This window comes from Lonchura striata, chromosome 2, assembly GCF_050655825.1.
Source record: "Lonchura striata isolate lonStrDom1 chromosome 2, ASM5065582v1, whole genome shotgun sequence".
Taxonomy (NCBI): domain Eukaryota; kingdom Metazoa; phylum Chordata; class Aves; order Passeriformes; family Estrildidae; genus Lonchura; species Lonchura striata.
Window position 1 is genome coordinate 119,596,032 of NC_140704.1, and position 22,302 is coordinate 119,618,333.

The 22,302-nt window shown below is 36.6% G+C and overlaps 1 protein-coding gene across 6 annotated transcripts in view; it reads right to left on the reverse strand.

Moving 5' to 3' along the window:
• The window catches only part of TOX (thymocyte selection associated high mobility group box), a 218,119-nt gene that overhangs the window by 36,423 nt on the left and 159,394 nt on the right, over nucleotides 1-22,302 (reverse strand). For 4 of the 6 annotated variants that reach the window (XM_085573842.1, XM_021555662.3, XM_077783500.2 and 1 more), the window contains 2 exons: nucleotides 7,651-7,929; nucleotides 714-944 (listed from right to left, as the gene is read on the reverse strand). In XM_085573842.1, coding sequence (XP_085429968.1) covers nucleotides 714-944; nucleotides 7,651-7,929 — 510 coding nt within the window. The remainder of the gene's footprint in view (nucleotides 1-713; nucleotides 945-7,650; nucleotides 7,930-22,302) is intronic. The other 2 variants (XM_085573843.1, XM_077783505.2) reach the window with 1 other exon arrangement.

Genomic DNA, 22,302 nt, shown 5'->3' on the forward strand with positions numbered 1-22,302 from the left:
TCTGTGGTATTTGCCAGCTGTCACCTCTTCAATGTAGTGATCTTCCAGTGTTGCCCACTTTTACACAGCTTTGAATGACTTGGAAGGATTTCTGCAAAGTTTCTGGTTCAGCTCTGCTGGCCTCGCTGCAGAACCAAGGCCTTCCATGCAAGATGGGAATAACCTTGGGAAGTGATTTCCACATCCCACATATAGGATGCCCCTTGCCAGCATGCACCCTAGGTGTCTTTGGGTCAACACATCACTAACTTCTTTCATAAAAGCCAGGATGTTTGGGAGCAAATGTGAGCCCAGCTTCACTCCTGGAGTCATGGGATCATGGTGAAGGAAAATATCTGCAAGTGGGAGCTCAGATATATGTCAGCTCCCACTGCACAAATCTAAGCTTTGGCAGCAAGGTCCCCTTACAGTGCAGTTTCACATACAGGCAATGACATTATAAAATCCTAGGCCCACAGATTTCAGCATAAAACATTCCTAAATATAATCCTAAAACTTGTGCCATATCCCAAAACAAGATAAACTCTTTTAGTTGTTTCATATAGATAAAATGAAACAATACTCTCCTTATCTCAGACTCTTTAAATCATATTCCTGAGATGGCCCATATTCAAGTTTCATCCTGGCTAACAAAAGAAGTTGCCTACAGTGCTCAGATGACCCTGATAATGTTTTCCTGAAAAAAAGTCCCTGAGCTACAGCACATATTGTACCTGTTTTTGTTCTTCTCCTAAGCCGTCCCACATTGAAGCTACAATTTTAGAGACTTCACCAAAAGTAGCATTGGGGTTTTGGCCCTTGATGGCTGCTTGAGTGTCTCGAAAGAATAATGCATAGGCAGAAACAGGCTTCTGTGGCTCATTTGGGTCCTTCTTCTTCTTCTTTTTGGGAGTTTTAGGTTTCTTTCCTATATCTGAAGCAGGTCTCTTCTCACCACCATTGACCTGTAACATAAAATTAGGAAAGTACTATTAAAAAAAGCTAGTTTAATTCACTCTGACCACTGTTACAGACTCTGTGATGCAAAAACTGGATTTTGCATGAAGAAATGGAATTTTTGTTATCTTTGATAATTCAAATGTTGACACTATCTGCATTAGTCACATGTATAAAAGTCACTATAAGTATTTCAGATAATGCTATTTTTTCTCTTAAATACTTTCTATTTCTCTTTCATATAATTGCTATAATCTCTGTCTGGTCATCTTTTCACCTTTTCTAAGTTTTTTTGCTAGTGGCTATAACAAGAAAATAATGAGAAAATTTAAATTTAATTAGTTTCTCTATAGCCTGAGTATCAGTTCAACAACATGAACCATCTGCAGACAGCAGGAACAGTGTGATTTCTACCTTTTGCGTGTTCTCATGCTTTCCCAGAATGACCCCAGACTACTGTTCAAATCAATTTCTTCTGCAGCTGGTGGCACAACTTCCAGGGACTTTGAAGAAAATCTGGTTGTGAACCAAGCAATTTCAGTTACAGACATTCCCCTACACACTTTCTAATTAAAGTCTGAAGAAACAAACCTTTATAAGCATAGACAGTTTAGAGCCCTTTAAAGGATCAGTTTTGACCTACCTGGATTTGGCTGAGTAGTTTTTATATCTGCTTAAGCAAATAGTTTGAGGAAAGGAGTGAAAGAGAAATGGTGTATGGAGGAAAGCTCATGTGCCTTATTTATTCACTACCTGAAAAAAACCCTGCACATGAGGATTTGTGGAAACACCAAAGCACCCTATCCTCCTAGTGAAGCTGGTGAAGGGTCTGGAGCTCAAGCCTTGTGAGGAGAGCTGAGGAAACAGGTTGTTCAGCTTGGAGAAAAGAAGGCTCAGGAGAGATTTTATCATCTCTACAACTGCTTGAAAGAAGGTTGTAGCAAGGTAAGTGTTGGTCTCTTGACCCAGGTTACAAGCCATAGAATGAGAAGAAATGGTCTCAAATTGCCCCTGGGGAAGTTAGATTAGGAAAAAATTCTTCACCAAAAAGATTGTCAAGCATTGTAGCAGTCTGCCCAGGGAAGTGGTGGAGTCACTCTCCCTGGAAGCATCTAGAAGATGTCTAGATGTGGGTTCCAGGGCACATGGTTTAGTGGCGAGCTTGGAAGTATGAGGTTAACAATTGGACTCCACGATCTTAAAGGTCTCTACCAACTTAAATTATTCTAGGATTCTGTGACTTACAAGCACATAAAGGGACAATAACCTGATTCTTTAACACATTGGAGCTCCATGGCAAAGTAGCTTTTCTTGATATGATCATTTAATTTACTGTAACTGTAGAAATGGTGTGTGATCTTACAAGTGGGTTCAAAGGCTTTTTTCTTTTGTCGGCATGACCAAAGCTCTGTGCATCATAAGCTTTTTAAGAGAAGAGAAGAGAAGATCAAGAGCATAAATGGTATGCTCTAGGCTAAGGATCTACTAGGCATGACTTCTTTCACTTCCTTCTATTATTATTTTTTAATAATGCGTATCAAGTGGCACAGGAGGATACAGGTGTTCAAATCATTGGAACTGCATGAGGAAAATGGCTGGAAATCCTCACTTTGAGAAAAAGAACTTTTTAGTTTTCCTATATGCCTCCATATGTGGTGTCCAACAGAACCCAAGTGACTACAGTGAACAATCTGAATCTCTGTGTCTTACTAAAAACAGCAACAAAGTGATGACCACAATTTGAAAATGAAGTTGCTTGTTTTCTGAGCATTATGTTAACATTATTAAAGCTACAACTTTAATACAAAGTTGATAGACATGCCCCCTGTTGTCAGCATTTGGAAAATATGGAAAAACAGAATGGAAAAAAAACCCCTTTATTAAGCTATCCAGGTTTTTGTCTCTTTCTATTTTTTAATCCTACAGGATACACAAAACCAGCAGTTAAAGTATAATTAACTAGGGCTCTGATTTGAGAACATTAGTCTAAACTTTTCAGAAGTCCAGTGCAACTGGAACTCCATGAACAAAAAGACTTTGAAATAATTTTCTCCTTTCAGTTTATTTTTGAACCAAAGTGATTTAAAAGTTCTCTGTATGTTAGGATACCACATTACTTCAGCTACCCTTAAACTAGGTGATATACTACAGAAACTTGTGTAAATGCCTTCTGGTAAGCTGTTCTGTGAACAGCTCTAAAAACTTATTCTCCAACCTTAATGATCAAGAGACTTCAAAAACCCACTGTTAAAAACAGAGTACTCACAGGGGAAATTCAGTTTGTCTTATATGAAAATAACGAAATAAAAAGAATACCAGAATTCCAGTACTAATAACCTTGCAAATGGCTGAGATGATGGCCTACCTTATGCTCCCATCAGTCTATCAGCTTCATAGACTTCTAACCACCAAAGCAGAGACAGATGGAAAATAAAATAAAAACCATATATATTCTGCTAGGCATAGACTTGTGCCTCAAAATCCCTGGAGGTGTAGTTAGCTCATGGTAATCCACCTCCTGTCATGGCTTATTGCTTAATTATGGTGATGTATTTAACTTATTTATCACAAGAAAGCAATAATCTTTCACTTTAAAAAAGTGTATATTAACCATGTTGCACATGTAATAGATCACAAGAATATCTAGTGTAGGTTTTAAAACTATCAAGTAAGGCACATCGTTGATATCTAAATGTCCCTTGAGAACCTGTAAAATGTCTATAAGCATATTTAAAATAAACTGCAATAGTACCAAAGCCTTTAATGGAGCTAGGAGAGCTGTTTTATGCACACTATCTTGCAGTAATCGCTGTAGTTTAAAATAGATTTTAATCAAGCACCATCTGCATAATAGGCTGAACAGACAACACAGAATTCCACTTATAACTCCTATCATATAAAGTAAATATTGTAAAACCCCTGCCACATAAGGAGAATATGCTGCAGCAGTTCTTTAGTAATTGTGTTTCTGTTATTTAATTCTTGCTACTTGCAGACCTCTTGCTATCTTTCCTCTAAAATACATTATTTGAATTTCTCTCATAAGTGATATGCAAATTAACATGGAAGGAGACCCTGTTATCCACCTATGAAGAAATACTTATTTACAAACCAATACTGCTTCCAGCAGCTCAAAATTATGCTTGGCAATAATGAAGTACAAGTTTAACGATTCACCAGTGTGAATTATGGCAAAAATTACACAAATGTAATATTCTAATGTCGAGGTGGTCAGAAAAAGGCATATGCTAAGTGCCCACTTTGTTTAGAATGTTTTTATAGTTACTTACAACTACTAATTTTTAAGTCCTCCTTTTTTTTCTGCTTCTAACGATAGCCTCACATACGAGATTTATAAGAATTAAGAAGCCTTAGTGATGTGCACCCTTTGCAGAGACAATACCTTTAATCTGAGGCCACATTTCACAGTTCCATGGTCTCAGCAGCTCTCGGAATGTATATCCAACCTTACAACTATGCTACAGTTGTCACTGAGCTCATGGTCAAGCAACCTCAGCTGTCCTGCTTTTAGAGTAATAGCATGAAGGGAAATGGAGCCCTCTATAACACAGCTCCTTTCCCTTTCTTTGAGCATGGGAATACAGGACAGTTGAAGTTTGAACAACCTATATGAAAGAGTCTTTATGAGAATGATTATTGCCAAATAACATTTAGCAGCTGCTGCCATTAGTTGTGTATGTTGGATAAAGCTTACAACAATTTGAATATTTATCATGGAATGTACATCTACAAAGCTCAGTACATGAACAATTACATCAGTTTGTAAAGCTTAATACTGGAATTTGGAATATATATATCGAGCTGAAATGGTCATTTCATTCAGGGAGATCAGTGGTGCATAGGGCAACAATTGTACTTTTAGTCCAAATGTGTACATAAAGTATTTATTTTTTTTACACCTTCCATCATGCTCTTTCTATAAATTCATATAAATATGAAAAGAATATTGAGATTTCTGTATGTTTTTTGTCTGGATAGAAATAGGTATTTATTTTAGGGACCTCTTTACCAAATATGCTATGAAAAGACCAGTAGCTTCTCTTTCACACATTTCAGTTGGCATAAACTGAGAGAGGTCATCTGATACTGAGGTGATTTTCCATTTGGAAATGTACTTTGTCTTTTTGATCAATGTGGGTACACAGTCAAACACCTTGTCCCACTGGTTAAATAGGGAGAATGTCACTATTTCTATTAATGACACAGTGAGTTCAGGGGAAGTTGGTTTTTATGCAGTGCTCATGGTAGAAACATTGCTGCACAAAGTGAGCTCCAACAGCCACCCCACAACTGCAGCATGTGCATTCCTACTGAAGGACTGGCTGATGAGCTCTGGTCCTGATCTATTAATTAATACCACACATCTGCATGATAGTTTATAAATCAAAAAGAAAAATCCTAATTTCACAAGGTTACATTCAGTTAAAAGGTAGATGTTCTCACAAGAGACAGAATGGTCGGCCTATCTGTTCCTGTCCCCATCCAGTGCCTTCTTTCACTTGGAAGAAGATTTCTGGAGTGAGAACTTTCACAGGCCCCTCCAAAGCAACTCTCATAAAATGTAATACTGTTATATCTGGGGAGAAAGATCTCCACATCAAACTGGTTTATTTTGAGTATTCTTATCCACTCACTGGCAGCTTCCAGGAAGAGCAATGTGACAAAAAGATACACAGTGGAGAGCTTTAAATCTTGAAGTACAACAAGACACTTAACTCCTCAGGCTGATTATTCAACCCCTCTTGTCTTTTACAGAGGGAACTACAGAATCATTGCATGGGATCAGGTGTGCCAGCCCATGGCCTGTCTCCACTGTTGTCTAGCCTCAGGTGTTTTCACCTAAGAAATCCCATAGAAGACATGCATAGTATTATCTGTTCCCCCATCAAGCTTGCTGCTTAAACCATACTTGATGGAGAAGACTTTAAGCCCTCTGTCAATATTAACCAAATGCAATATCCTTTTAAATTTTTCTCTTAGCAATGAAATTATAAATATAATTTTAAGGTAATATATCTATAGCATACTGGATTTATTTTTTTGTCATACATTGTGCCATTTGTCATCTTTTTCTGTTTAGACTGAGCATGAAAGAATTTTAAAGAGAGTTTTCCAAAATAGCATCCTTATTAAAAGTTGAATGCTATATAAACTGGTTTTCACAAAGAAAATACCAATTTCACTTAGTCTGCAGTGCTTTGTATTTCTCTATTAAAAACATTAACTTCAGATTACTACTGCTTGCTTTAAACTACAACTCTACACTTTTGTTAGCACAAAGTGTAACAGTGAAAAAGTATGCGAAAAATATAGGTTAAATAATTGAAATACTTGATAGAAGTAGAAAGAAAATCCAAATTATTTGAATGGATATTTTATCCAGAAGTTTAGAGCATTTTGCACACTCCCAGGAATGTAAAAATATTAGCAATGCATCAGGAGTAGCAAATAAATTATTCTGAAAAGTAAAGGCTGCCTGGAATTATTTTTACATATCTGTAGTCTAAAGTCTCTCTCAGTAAGGAAGTGCTCATTTAAAATGTATGAATTATTCAGTAATTTTTAAAACCTAAAGTTTGTGAAGTCAGGGGAATGTCCTGAAATAAAACTTTTGAATCAGAATTTATTCAAAATGTAGTAAAACATATGTCTCCAATTACATTATTATTTTATAGCTTGAGGCATGAAAAACAATATAATGTTAAAACAAATCAGACTCACATTTCTTGACTGGATTATACCTCCTCAGTGACTCACAATATGCTTTCTTCACATTCTCTGCAAGTCTGCAACTTTTCCCCACCATTCATGTCTGCGGCACACACTGCACTGCATGTGGCACACACTGCACTGCAGGAGTGCTCTAACAGGACTGTTTTTTTCTAGTGACCACAAAAACAAAGCTAAGTAGGTTCCTAGTTTCAACATGCTATGTTCCTGGTTTAAGGGATGACTTAGTATAAAGTCCCAATCTTCCCATGTCTCAGCTTTTCTGTCTGCAAAATGAAGATAATAGACTTGTGTATTTCTGGGAGGTTTTCAGGATTTTGGGAGATTTGGGAGATTTTTGCTTGCAAAACCTGCAATGTGGATTGACATTTATCCTTTAAAGAAATTTATTATGTAAATTTCTCTTATCACTTCATTCCTGCACTGACATGAAAATGAAGCTTAAACATGTCATGATGAAGTGTCAGCACCTCTCAAAAGTATGAATGCATACAGGGTCTTCCAGATTTTCAAGGTAAGGTTTTTAAAGTTCATAGGATCTTTCTGTTCTGGTTGCTATGATGTTCTGTTTACTCATCCTGTGACCAAGTAGCAAAGACTAGCATATTGCACAGACTGTTCATACTTTTTATAGCAGTAACTTGATCTTTAACTGGGAACAAACATCCCTGCTATGCAAGTGAGAAAACTCAACCCTTATATTAAAGTCCTAAAGGAATGTCTATCCTTTCAGTGTTCAACAGTATTCCAGTTTGCTCTCACAAAGAGGAATGATGCAATTTACTCAAGCTGCCTGAAGAATTGTCTGGATATTGTAAATTCTGTATTCATAACTCTTTATTCACTTCAGTGAACCACCAATCATGTATAAAGTATCACCTTAATAACTGTGGCCATATCATTCATTTAGCAGGTTCTAAAAATATCCACCATTTACATAGTAATCCTAGCATCTAAGCCTACCTTAGAGCTATCTTCTCCTTCATCTTCATGGACTGAACTGGATGGTGAAGGAGTTGCAGATTTGCTTCCAGGTGGAGAGGGCGAGTTGTGAGGAACACTGTTTCCACCCATATTCAAACCAAGCTGTGCACTGAGCTGGGACTGGTTAATAGTAGTCAGCTGCCCGTGCTGCATCATTCCTGGCTGCCTAATATCTGCAGGTTGAACCCTTGGCCTCATGGTTGCCATCTGAGGATGGGAACTATACTGGGCTCCTTCTGTATTCCGTAAATCTTGCATCTACAAGAGGAAAAAAACTGTATTAAGCATATCACTAATAAAGTGTTCTGTTCCTTTAAACCTCGGTTGGCCTGATCGGCTATGTAAGACTTAATGGAAATGGTAAGTACTTAAATAAACATGTAAATACTGAAAATAAACATATAAGGATATGATTGACATTTTCATAATACTGACTGTTATAAAGAATTCAGGCTCTAGCCTCAGCCCTCGGAAATGGCAAAAAGAAGCTCAGGTTTTTTCATGAGGGGAACAAAAGGGCACTGCTTTCTGTAACTGTGTGTAGAGTATTTCTGAAATGCTAACAAACAGGGACAGCTTTGCACTCTGAAGTTCAGACCTAGACCAGAACATGAACATCCTCAAAATTCAAGATAATTTCCAGATCCTGCTTTTTAAACTTAGGATTTTGGTGGTTTTGATTTGTGATTTGGGAGCTGCAGGGAATTGTTGCAGTATATCTAGTATTAGGTCCAAATCTATTTTACCTGGTGCTGCCCAATGAGAAACTGGACTTTTCAGAATTCAGACCATTGACAAGAAGGATGCATTGATGGACTGATTAAATGACTTCTGAGTCGATTTTCTGCTAAGACATATATGAATGGAAAGCTCAGAAATCGCAGGATTGACAAATGAATTCATTGTGCTATGTGGGTCACTGCTTCTTAGCATTAACGAGACATACTATTTGAATGCAAGCAACAGATTCAGCCTCTGCAAGGATAAGAATTAAAAGCACTGGAGGATGAAGCTCCTTTCTTGTCCAGAGGTCAAATGCACCATACACACAGACCTCAGCAGATTGCCTGTAACCTCTTTTCAGTATACTCATACAGAAACATGACAAATAGCAAAGAGTATCAGAAAGAAGCTCAGATTTAAGCTAAGATGTTCTGTGGGTGATTTAAAATGGAAGTATCAATTCATAGCCGAAATGAAATAGATACACTTGTCTTTCTGTGCATCAGACAAACATGTGTGTATGTATAAAGTAGAATCCAACAGCAGCTACCATTGTGTAAGTTCCATTATGACAAGGACATGTGTTATATATTAACAATATATATTCAATATATATATTGTTCAATATATTAACATAGCCACATTTATTCTACTGACAGTCTTTGTTAGACATGTCATCTGAATTGTGTAAAGATCACTCTATTTTATTTTTTAAAATATTTTTATAGGTCATGACTTCTATAATGTATCTTTTGCTCATGTACCCATTCCCACATATCACAGAAATCTGTACGATATCTTTCAACCTTTCAACCAGTAACGCATAGGAAAAAGTAAAGATAAACCCATAACTTCACTCTTTCTCTTATTATTTACAGTGTAAGAATACATCAATTTTTGGGAGATATTTTATTTTATGAGCTTGGGGATTGATTTTCATAAAGGTGACTGGTTGGCAGTAAATCAAGCCAATAATACCATTAGTTATGGCATACTTACCACTTTACATGTACTTATGTCTCTGAAAGGCATTTGAATTGGCTTCTGACAAGGTAACATCACAATTATACCTGTATTTATGTTATTTTAGAAATTAATAGCTTTTGGTAAAAAAGACTTATCAATACAAACTTGTTTTCCAAGTTCATTTAATGACTACTAAAGCACCGGAGGAGATAAGCACAGAGAGCACAGTGGATGAAATCAGTTGAAGGCTGAAATTTGAATCCTGGTAGACATTTATATTTTTAAATTACTACTGATTTCTTGGTCCCTTCCCTCCAGTATCAGCTCCTTCCTTGCCAAGCATATTAGCCTTGAAAGCGATCATTATCTCTGCCTCCAGCAGACAGCCAGTATCAGGACAGTGGTGCCCATGAAGCAGTAACTGCTGCTCAGACACTTAGCTCTCACTCCAGCTGTTGAGCTGGGCAGCAGCTGGGGACAGTGGAGCAGCACTGGAGGATCTCCAGGTCCCCTTGGTCAGCATGGGGCAAACAGTAAGGGCATGAGAACCCACAAACTCCCTCATGTGCGGGGCGGAGGGAGGCAAAGCCCACCCTTCAGCCTGTCTGCAGCACTCAGTGTGGGTGTGTCCCCTCCCCAGGCACCCTTCACCCTGCAGGGGCTGAGCCCTCAGGTTTTCATAGGGCAGCATATCGTGGTGCAGAATAAACCCTTCTAGGAAAGGCTGGAAAGGCTTGACTGCTTTTTAGGAAGAGTAGCCATCCTAATGATTTAATGAACTTTAGAAATGCAACAACCACTACATGAAACTCCTAACTCTTATTTTGGATGAATTTCAAAATTATCTATCCCTAAAAGCAGAGCAGGGGCTGCCATTTAAATTACTTTCCATCAAATAAAATATGATACAATTGCTTTAACTGATGCACAGGAAGCTCTACCTGAACATGTGGAAGAACTTCTTTATTATGTGAAGGAGTGGGTGACTGTGAACTGGAACAGATTGCCCAGAGAGGTTGTGGAGTCTCCTTTATTGGAGATGCTCAAGAACCAACTGGATGGAATCCTGTGCCATGTGCTCTGGGATGACCCTGCCTTATTAGGAAGCCTGGACCAGATGACATACTATGGTCCCATCCAACTTGACCCATTCTGTGATTCTCTGATTTTGCTATTATTCAAAAAGATCTCTCCTTTAAGAGCTTCACATATCAGATAGCTAATACAGAACATTCTGTATTTGTCTTCTTCAAAAAACATATATTTTTAACCAACAGTCTGCGGTATAATTTTAGCTCCAGTACTGAACATAGACTGTGTTTTTAGATAATACAACAACTGAACAGTACTCAATGTATCCCCATACAAAATTCATGTGTATATATATTTGCAAGAGAACCCTTCACTAGGGAAATTCTGAGAGCTGTAAATGAAGTGGTGGAGTAAAAACGCCAGTATTTTTCACATGAATTCAGCTTCTCTCCTGAATTTTAAACTCAGATGAATACCAGGCTAGCTTCAGAAAACCAGGTCTAAGCAGCAAATAAACTTGTTTAACAGTACATTTTCTCTTTCAGATGCTAAGCCAGAAACCTTCACCTAAGGAACCTGCCTGCAGAGAACAAGCCAGTCTAAGTCCGTCTCACAGAGCTGTGGCACTCAGAATCCACAGACGTGATTCACATCTGCTGATGAGGCTTCTGGCTCGCCTCCTTACCATGCACTGCAGAGCCTACATTGTCCCATCTTGCCTCTACCTGGTGAAAAAGTGGGATTGTATAAGAAAATGGAAACTGCTCATTCCTTCACTAAGAATGGACAACTAATCACATAAATGTAAAAAGATGTGAGATCACACTGTGGAAAATATGTTTCTAAAAGATGAACAAAACCAAGAACTGTTCCATCTCCTCTGTAGGTTCAAGAACACACTCAGCCATGAAAATTAAACACTCGGGTCACTGCTGTGGCATAATGGTATGTCCCTGTCACAGAGGCTGTGACAACCTCATCTCTGCAGAAGAGTAACACTAATCAGACACACACTATGTCAAAATGTATGACCAATTTCTTCTAAACTACTTCTAAAATCTGAAACCTCATATTCCTTGCTCCTCCAGATGGAGTTTTACAAAGCCCACTGCTGTGTGGCTGTGCTGGAGCCATATTCAGTATGCAGAGGCAATATTGTGAACACACTCCTGCCGAATGCAAAGCTGAACCGAAATCCTGACGGATGGCAGAATGCCAAATGGAAGAACAAAGTTAGAAGAGTTTTGAGTGTTACAGAGGATAGGGACAGTCTTAAACTGACGTCTTCAACGGTCTCTGTGATGAGGTAATAATGATAATATCTGGCACTTTTATATCATTCTCCATCTGTCAGTTCCAGGATGTTTCACAACTTGAGTTATATTCAGCTTTAGAACATGCCTGGTTTTACTTTGGTTTTACTAATGGGAAGCTATGATACATTTCTTTTCATGACTATTTTTTTGTCCGTTTGCATTTTGCTTAAAAGCAGAAACTGAGCATTTAGCCATATAAGTGTTTGACTGCAAGTTAAAAGACAGTACAAGTCCCTAAATCTAAGGTATGTACTAAAGCCCCTTGTAGACACATGGGTAGTGCAAAACCAGAACAAGGCTGTCTGGTTGAAGATGAGCTCCTAATGCCTTGCTCAAAGCTCCTGAGGTATTAAGAACAAGGTTAAAGAGCTTTAAACATCAAACTATTGTTCATCCCATCAGTTTACAGTGAAAACAAAGCAAAGCATACAGTGCAGAATACAGTGATATCATCCCTGTAAGGAAACATCTCACGGCAGGATGATGTGAGTACAGTATCCTAATCACAGAATCACAAAAAATAGTGCTAGAAGGGACCTCAAAAGGTTATTCAGTCCAACATTATCTCACAGCAGGATTAGCTATACCTAAATCATTTCTGACATATGTTTGTCTAACCTCTTCATAACCTCCCTAGGCAATTCTTGTGCTCAACTATCCTTACACTGGAAAGGGCTTTGTTCCATAATGTCTCACCTAAATCTCCTTTGTTGTAATTTAAACCTACTACTTTTTGCTTTGCTCCCAGTGGACATGAGGAATGTTTTTCTCCTTCTTCACAGAAAAGTTGCACACACTAGAAGGCTATTATGAATTTTCTTTCAGTTTTTTCTTCTTTAGACTAAACAACTAAACCTGAAGATTGAAAGACTTTGTTCGTATGGTGTGGTTTCTACACCTCTTATCCTTTCTGCTATCCTCTGGACTATATCCAATAACCTTCGTATTTCTTGAAAGACTGTGCTCTGAAGTCCACAAAACAGAGATATTTTCATCTGGCACAGCATGCAGATAGAATCCTTCATCTCTCACACAAGGCAGCACATAGCAATAAAAAACTCCAAAATGAATTATCAACCTTTTTGATACAAGCTGGTTAATACATGCAGAAAGAGTCAAATTGCAGAACTCTTAACGTCCCAGAATGTAACTTTAGGAAGTAAATAATTTTTTTTCTGAGAAGCATCACACAGGCAGTTTCAAAGGGAATGTGCTGTTAGCAAAATAATTCATGTTATTTTTCTAGCTATAATTAATAACCGTGAGGCAACATCTCTCTGAAAAGCTGCAGAAGTCCCAATTGTCCCTTTCTATTTAGATTCATTTATAATAGATGTTATCACTAAATGAAAGAAGAAAGACAGGTTGCTTTAACAGATCAAAGTGAATACAACAGGTCTATGTACATGCAAGAAACACTAGGGATAATTCACTGGAGATTAAAACATTAAAACATAAGGAGAAATACACAGGGCTTACTCACTGGAGCAGGTGAAGTTCATATATCTCACTACTCTGAGAAAATTCATATCAAGGAATGACAGACATTATTACTGTTACCACCATCAATTCTTGAAATGACTTTTGCATATTTTTCTACAAGTTGAATGTTCTTGTGAATATTTTTGATGGACACTGCAGAAGGAGCTGACAGTTCTTTGCTTCTTGTCTGAGTGGTCAAGGTGAGTCAGAGAGTAACAATTTTTCAGACCATACAAAGCTATTGTTCATTCAACTACTTAAAAAAAAAAAAAGAGGAGAAAACCCATGGGGATCTTAAGTGTTATCTAAGAAGATAACCACAGTGTTCTTCTTTCTTCACTGGCATGACCCACTTGAGTCATCAGGTGTCTTGGACATTCTTTGGTAGGTAGAGAGAGTCTCTGTTAATAGTATCATTCTCATTTATATTCCCAGAAAACTTGTGCTGTATTAAATCTGAATGTTTCTCTGTACCCAAATAACACTACATTAAATGCAGTATTAGCCTTGGTTTTGCCAACCCCCTGAAAAGCTGTGAAATGTGCTTAGAAATGTTACTGCTTTTATTTCAGGCATTTTAATTGTATTCTACCATAAGCTAATGCACATCTGCAAGATGTTTTCCAGTGACACAGAGATGCTCATTAAAAAGGAGAGGAAAAAAAGTAATTCCTACATAATCACTTGATTCTGTAAGTGAAGGTTTCAAAAGAGAAGAAAAGATAACATTACAATTGCCATCCAAGTTTGTGAGAACAGGCATACTGAGAAAGGATTGTATTTGGGAAATGATACAATTTAGGATCAAGACAATTGATAAACCAAAAAAAGACTTTTTTTTTTTTTTTTAATGCTACAAAATGGAAGCAATAGTTATCATACAAATGATGAACAGGCTCCCCAGGGAAGTGGTCAAAGCACCAAGCCTGACAGAGTTCAAAAAGTGTTTGGACAATGCTCTCAGGCACATGGTGTGGCTCTTGGGGATGTTTTGTGCAGGACAAGGACTTGGACTAAATGATCCTTGTGGGTCCCTTTCAACACAGGATGTTCTATAGTTCTGTACAACCATACATTCAAACTTAAAAGAGTGTCTAAAACCACAGAAAGACACCATTTATTCAGTTCATACAGGTGAGCAAGTAGTGGTACCTTGTGGCTGTTCAAGGCACGTTGATGGTCAGGATCCTAAATTAATGGTAAGGGAATCAAAAGCAAATCATGCTGTTGTTTTCCACTGTGGCAATGCTCTTTCACAAGAGAGCTTAAAACTTGTGATAACTTGAACATCTGTATTTATACACCAGAGAACAACAAAAAAGTGACCCAAATATTTGGAGGTTTGAAATCTGACAGGAAGTCTGAGTTTACTGATTAGAGACTAAAACTGGTACTTGGTATGTATGTCCTGTAATGAACAAAGAGAGATCAAACCCAAAGATTCACAATTTATCAGGTCTTTGTTTTCATTAAGTTAAAGGAGAAATCATATTTACAACCAAGTCTTGTTTTAGCACACCTATAAGTGAATAAGTGCTGAAGAGAGATTTTTTTATGAGAGTTGAAGTTCCTGTGAAATGACCTCAGAGAACCATTCAAAACACATTAAAAGGAATAACTGAAAGTACCACCAAAGAGAGGGAGGGGTGGTGTGTTTTAATAATCTCATTTTTATAATTCTTTTCTGTATCAGCTAACTGTAAAATGAAAGACTAAGTTTTAAAGTAAGTGGGTATTTGTGTAATATTCTAGTGCTATACACCGGAGTATTTTATATACTACACCCACTACATTTTTAGAATAAATTGAAAGAATCATTCAAAATTTCTGTTGATTAGGAAAACAGTCTTAAAATTAAACAGCAGAACCTTAAACTAAAAATAATAAAACCCCCCACTCCTATAAAATCTACTACACAAATCTTTTCAAAATCATTCTGTTAAAAATTAAACAGGTTGTTTTATATAGTACTGAATCTGTAAGTGATCTTAAGCCCCTTTAAAGCTATTATATACTCAAAATTTGACTGCAAAATTTCATAGTATGATCACATAATGACAAAAATGCAGTCATACACAGTTTCTATATTTCTTGGTACACAGTTAATTTGGTGACTATTAACATTCTTTTCTACTTTATGTTTTAATATCCTTTGAGCCACACAGGGCCAAGGTCTCAAAACTAATCATAAAAAACTACTGACTGCTATTCACTCTAATATAATAACCCTTTATTTAAAACAACTTCCAATAAATTTCATTATAAGAAGTTATTAAAAGGGTTAAAAACCTATTAAATGTCAAAGAATTTGCCTGACTCAAACTTCTAATAAAGAAACAGAATAGGCTTTCTTTCTGAATTATTTAAATCTTTACTGACTGTGCACTGAACCATGAAATTAGAAAAGTGTTATTAGAAGTGTTCTCTGGTTTTTATAAAAGTTGTAGCATAGAATATATCAAACCACAGTCTTTAACTAGACTAGTTAAAGAAATAGGTTTTTAATCCTGAGTACATGGTTTTCACTGATATAAAGGGTCATAATTAAAAGTCTGGCCTGGAAGCTGAAGATAATAAAATTATTATTACAGGAGCATCCATGTTCATTTCGTATACTCTGGATGCATGTTTCCATTTTAATTTGGACAAATATCTTCAATTTTGTTTGATCTTGCAAAGTCCACTAATTTGGACCCTCTCAGCAAACAATTAAGCTTTTAATAGTGACTCATTTTAAAGAATTAATGGTGAATAATTTGTGTTATCTTTTTCTCTTTTTTAAAGTGTCTAATGCTTAACAGCAGGTATAGGTTGGCAGCAGACAAATGGAATCTAGGGGGTACAAGGCAAATATTCTACCACACAACTCCTGATAACAGTATTATCACTAAACTGGTTTTGTTGGTTTGTTTTTCTGGTGTTATTTTTCGAAATGACAAAATAACAATTTTCTATTTCAGCAGTTATTTGCATAAGGAAAACAGTCATGCATTTCATATTTATTTTAGTGATGCTAAAGAACTCCTGAGTAAGCAGTACATTCACAGATTCACTCAAACACACCTGAATCAATAACCTTTCATCAAAAGAAATGAAGTCAGAAAGATGCCTGAGAGACACAATATTGTCTCCCCTTCTTTTATACAATAAAAATAGAGGCATCCAGGGGACATTAAATGATTAAGTGTAGGAATACAAACTAGATCTTTGGAAATAATGTTAACAGTGTGCTTGGTGTAGGGCAGGAGAGAAAAGGGGATACAGGCAGCTACTGTTGCCTTTGCAATGCTTTGCTCCTGTGACTGATCAACAACAACAGAGTCACCAGCGTGAGGTTGCTGTAAACTTCGTTGGCTTCTGCTCTATTGTGTCCCATTCTATTCTGTTCTGGGTTTTTTTCTGTGGTGTTCAGCACAGCAGTGACAAACTCTTCCTGCAGTGAGTTGGGCAGTGTGACTATTACCTGTCACATGGTGTTTGCTGCATCTGCTTTAACACACAAAGGTACCCTGACCACACCACCCAACCCTCCCTATCACCAAGTAAAGCAATTTGTACTGGGTGCATCTCAGGTAATGTATAGCAATGTATAGTGATGTCCATGTGGGAAGAGTCAAGAAATTCCTTCTGGTTAGAAAATCACACTAAACCAGCTGTGACAGCTGAAAGGTTGGTACAATACTGGGGTGTCTTGTGTTTCCTATCTCTACAGGAAAACCCTAAATGATCTATACTGATCTCTCATCTCAATCACAAGAAATGCCAATTCCTTCCCAAAGGAGCAGCACATCAACTAGAACAAGGAATTTTTGAAATACTGTCAGTGAGATTTAATCTAAGTTTGCTACTTCTCTGAAAAAGTTTTTGCAAGGGAGGAATGGCTATCTTTTCAGTGTCATCCTTCTGCTTAGGTACTGAACAGAAATATAGGGCAGAAGCAACCTCAAATGAAAATTTCTGTCACACAGAATGCAGAGAAAGGACTAAAACCAGAGTCCTCTATGTACTCTAGTCCTCTCACTACCCCCATCATTAAGTTTATGAGAATTCCTGTTGTTCTGCACAAACATTTCACGGATCTTGTTTCCACTCCAATGGGATATGAAGCTGGATTTTTGAACTCAAAGTCACACAGGCACATCTAGTCTGCCATGTTCTATATTCTTCCTCTTGGGCACTGTGATGTGGAACATCTTGAAATTTTTTCCTGGAGCCATAGGGTCCTGTCTGGGGCTGTGACTTACAAAAGGCATTGTGACTGTAACAAAACCTCCTACAGAATTAATCATTAAGCAAAGTTTAAATGTGAGTAACTTTAGGCATGGCTGGCTAAAGGAAGAGTCAGGTCAGTACCCTGAAGGCCCATTGATAATTCCACCAATGTCTAAGCAAACTGTTTTTCCAGCCATTTCAGTCTTGGGTAGGGTCCATGGTGCTGTGCTTGCTCTTGCATTCCCATATGCAGCAGTTGCATGACACCAGAGGAACTTTCCTGTAACTCCCTGCCACCCTGGTACTAAGCTGCACAGAATACTGAGTGCATATTATTCATCATTCACCTGAAATTCACAGTCATCCAGGTTTTGTTTCTGCATTTTGTGAGTTTCTGGACTAAATTAATTTTCCTTGAGAAAGATATTTTTCTGGCTGATACCGGTATCTCTGAAAAACCACACCACATCCCACATGAATCTACTTTTTATTGAGTACAAAATATTTAAGAAAAGTAATTTAGACTAATAAAAATTAGTTGAACTGTTTAAATTACATTAGTGAAAGAATCTTTTAACAAATATTTCTTCTATGTTGCAGCCCTGTAAATTCTCAGCATGAGTGACAGAACTAATGGAAGTTGAAACAAAGGGACTGCAAAATATTTAACTCAGAAAAGATTGCTTTTCATGCATATGTCATGATCATACGTCATGTATATGCCATATGATGATATGCATATGATCTTGTTATCAAGTGATAAACTTCCTGATATTTGTAATTGTATTGTCATAATTTCCTCTGCAATATGAACTTAATGCCATTGTCAAATATTGTTGGTTTTGCAAATGTTAAGCACATGTGTTACTGCTGGGCAAGACACTTTTTGTAAGCTATGAAAAATATGCTTGGCTCTCAGGGAAAAAGCAATTTAATGATATGCTAATAAGTCCATCATTCTTCCGTATTGTATTATTTACAATTTTGTCTCTAAAACCTATTTAACATCTCCAGTGTAATTATCCATCTGCATCTTGCCAAGTCCAATATTATAATTCTGAAACAGAAAAAATCTCAATTATTTTATTTTCAACTATGTAGAAGATGAACAGATATCCAGCAGTCTAAAAAGCTAAAAATTAGTAAATTTATTTTGCTTAATGTCCATTATATTGGCATGTGACTGAAGATAATCCAGGGAACCATATTTTTAATTAAGAATATATCTTTATTTGCTGGTTTGATACTTCTAAATGTGGATGTCTTACTTAATAAAGCCTGATCAAATTACCAAAACAACTTTAGAGAAAAAAGCAAAACCCATAACTTCTTGAAAAGGAATACTTTGGGCAATCACTACTTATTTCTTTGTAAATTCATTATTCCGTCTATTCTTTTTGATTAAGAAGCTCTTATTGTCCCATTATTCTTTTGAATAAAGCAAAAACCTCGGTTTGGCTGAGAAAACTCCTTTTTCTTCCTACATGTTACAAATTTGTACTTTCCACTGGTTGCTGAGCAGCCACCAAAACCTGGGAAACCAATATTTCATACAGTGATTTAACTCCATTCCTGAATGCCAAGGAAGCGCAGTGGAGTGTTGAGAATGTGTTGTGATATAATACTTGTTCTGCATATCCTAACACAGGCAATAGAAAATTTCAAAGATCACCTGTTTTGTATGAAACAAAGTACAATACAGAAAGATTTCATAGTGAAAATTAGGGAGGAATCAATTGCTGTCTGCAAGGGAGAAAATAGTGAATAACGAAATTTACAGAACATGAGCTCAGGACATTAAAAACGCCACCCTGAAACACAAGAACTTTCAAGCTTTGGAAATGATGACTTTGTGGTGAAGAAAGTGATGGATACAATGATAACATGACAGATTACCTAGATCCTACAAAGCTGGACTTTAGAAAGAATTCCTCAAGCTAGAGAAGGCTGTAACCATTGTGTGTTCAGAGTGGTGTTGTCCACAGAGATGACAACATTTCAAAGAAATGGCCTGGTGTTTTTTCAGTGTAGCCTCACAAGCTTATCAAAGTGTTGAAATGCTTTAGTCTGGATTAATAGTTGCTTCATTTTATAGAAAATCTGAAGGCCTCTAGGATGCATTTCACCTTTCCTTTTCTTCTTGGATAATGGTCTATAATCATACTTCTAACTTCTCTTTGGACCATCTAACCTACTGTTACCTGGAATGAAACACGATAAGCTGATAACATTCATGTAGCACAAAACAGAGCTTCTTACATTTCCCAGGCTTGTGAGCACACCAAGCTTGTTCTGAAATCCCCAAATTCTTCTGCTGCCCATAAATCAGATTTGTTGACAGAGGCTTTGGTTCTAATTTTCAAAGAAGTAACAGGTCCAATCCAGATTAGTGTAATTGGATAAAATGAACTCAAATATGAGATGGGATCTCTGTGCCAGAAGGTAACCCTGGAAGCCTCTCTGACCAGGCAAGTACTCACATGCTATGGAAGAGAATAGTTAACAATTTGAAAGCTTAGCATTCCCATAATCTTAAAATGACATGACAGAGGAACATCCCAAGTAACACAAAGGCATACCTGCAGTCTTTTGTCTTGTTCTCATGCCACTGGCTGCCTTCATGTCAGCTGAGCTATTCACACCAGTCTACTGTTCAACCAGTGGCATCAGTACAGATCTTTTAAGTTTCATTAATAACCTAAAATAAGATCATCCTCTACCAGTAATCACGAGTTTTGTAACTACTTTATCTTCTCATACTTTTCTCAGCAAAGTAATGATTTTAGTCACTTCATGAAGAAATTTTAAAATGTAATTGCTGTGTGTGCAAAACTGCATCCACAACTGTTCACATAATTGCAGCAATTATGAATGCAATTCGGGTAAATATGCAAGCAGACTACTAGCTAAGTCTCTAACTGGTAATTTATGTGTGCCTTTACCCAATTTGCATGGGCAATTTTCATAATTAGCTTCCCAGGTTTAGTATGTAGATCTCAGGACTAATGAATTCTAATAACTAATAACTAACAAAGGGATGATGAAGGATGCATGAACAACTAGTAGAATAAGTAAATCAGAAACATATAGAAAAAAAAATGGAAAAAATTCAAGTATATACATTTGCCTTTTTGTACATTTTATCTTGAAAGAGGAGGATATGAGTAATGCAACTAGAGAGGTCAAGTTCCTTCAATTATCCTTTCTTCTCCTATTTTCAATATGCAACATACCCTTTCTGGTAGCCAAGAAGGCAAATGATTTTCAGACAGACAAGCTACATATGTAGTGTAATTTACAGTAAGTGAAATTGCCATTTTAAGTGTCTAACTCTTCATCTGAGAAATGCAGACGTGCCCCTCATGAATGTAAGGCCAAAACAGGGTCCCAGTGGTGTTTACAGATAAAGCAATTGAATGAGTTTACAAGTGTTCTCCTTCTCTGAAGAATAAAGGAAACATACTGCATTCGACTGAGAGGCATTTCAACAAATTATATATCTGTTGCTACACTTAAAACCATATTAATAATGAAAATCTTGACTTGCTTGTTTTGCTTTTTAGGAAGACAAGCAAATAAAAGATCATACCTAGATGCTTCTGTTGGCCTTGATCTTTAATTATAAAAGAGTTATGCATGTAATGCATTGGCATTACATTTACATTTTAGGATTTTAAGGAGAGCTGCACCAAAATAAATATAAAATATGCATGTTAGAGAGAAGTATGGAGCCTAAAGTGTCTTCTGTAACACTGTGTAAAAACTACATCCCATTATGGAAATCTTAAAATCAAGACCATGCATTTAACTACTCTTAATCTTTCATAAAGCCAATTTTAAAGAATTTAAACTTCTATGTCTATAATATTTAGGAAAAAATACTGAAAACTTTAAAAAAAAAAATTATTTAAATGTAGAGAATTTAGAGATTTATTTTGAAAATCCTAAACAGCTTTTACACAGTGCACATGAATGTCTTATGGTTGGCATTTATGGCTCCTGAAAATACCACTTTTATTCTCAAAGTTGAGCAAACAACATCTGCCATAAGAAGTGTGGGTTTTAAAGAGAGATTGTTCAGATATGGTCATATGTATAATACTTGCTCCCCATGATAACTCCAATTAATCTTTTTAGCTTATTAAATTTTACTCCTGCCAGCACTGTAGAGACAACAAAACCATAGGATAGTGAGTAGGGCTCTATTTTTCTAAGAAATGGTAAAATAAATTCTTAAATAATTTCTCTGACACCTAAACCAATCCCATTCCACAAAAAAGAGATAAGGGCTAACATATACAAGCAAACAAACAAATAAACAGTCAAATCCCTGTTCATAAACAAATAATTCTTCTATCTCTTCAAAGTATTGCTAAAATAACTTAGTTTTTAAAGTACAGAAAACTAATAAGCATTGTTTTATATCATACTGTATCAGTAGTATTATAATATTCTGAAAAATACATATTACAGTGTTTAACGTAACAGATGCTAAATCTTATGTTTGAATGAAAAATATTTTGCATGTAAGTAACTGCCACTGCTAGTTAGGAAGCACAACAAAAAGAAAAAAACCCAACATTATGAAAAGAAATTTAGTAGTGCCTTCATCCTTCTACACTGAAGCCTAACATCCTCTGTATCTGTTGCAGTCTGGAGTCTGACAAGCTGTCCTTGCATCCAAACTGCTTTCCTTAATTTTAGAAAATGATAGCAGATTTGTGATCGATTAATCTTGATGTGTTTGCAAACAATATTGGTAGACTAAACACACTAGAAGTACTTTTGAATGATATCAATGTGATGCTCAAATTTTTCAGCTTGAAATTAATTTTGTAATTTCAGGACTAGCAAAAATAAACATACTCAAAGGGCAAAGAAGAACTCTACAAGTTGTTAA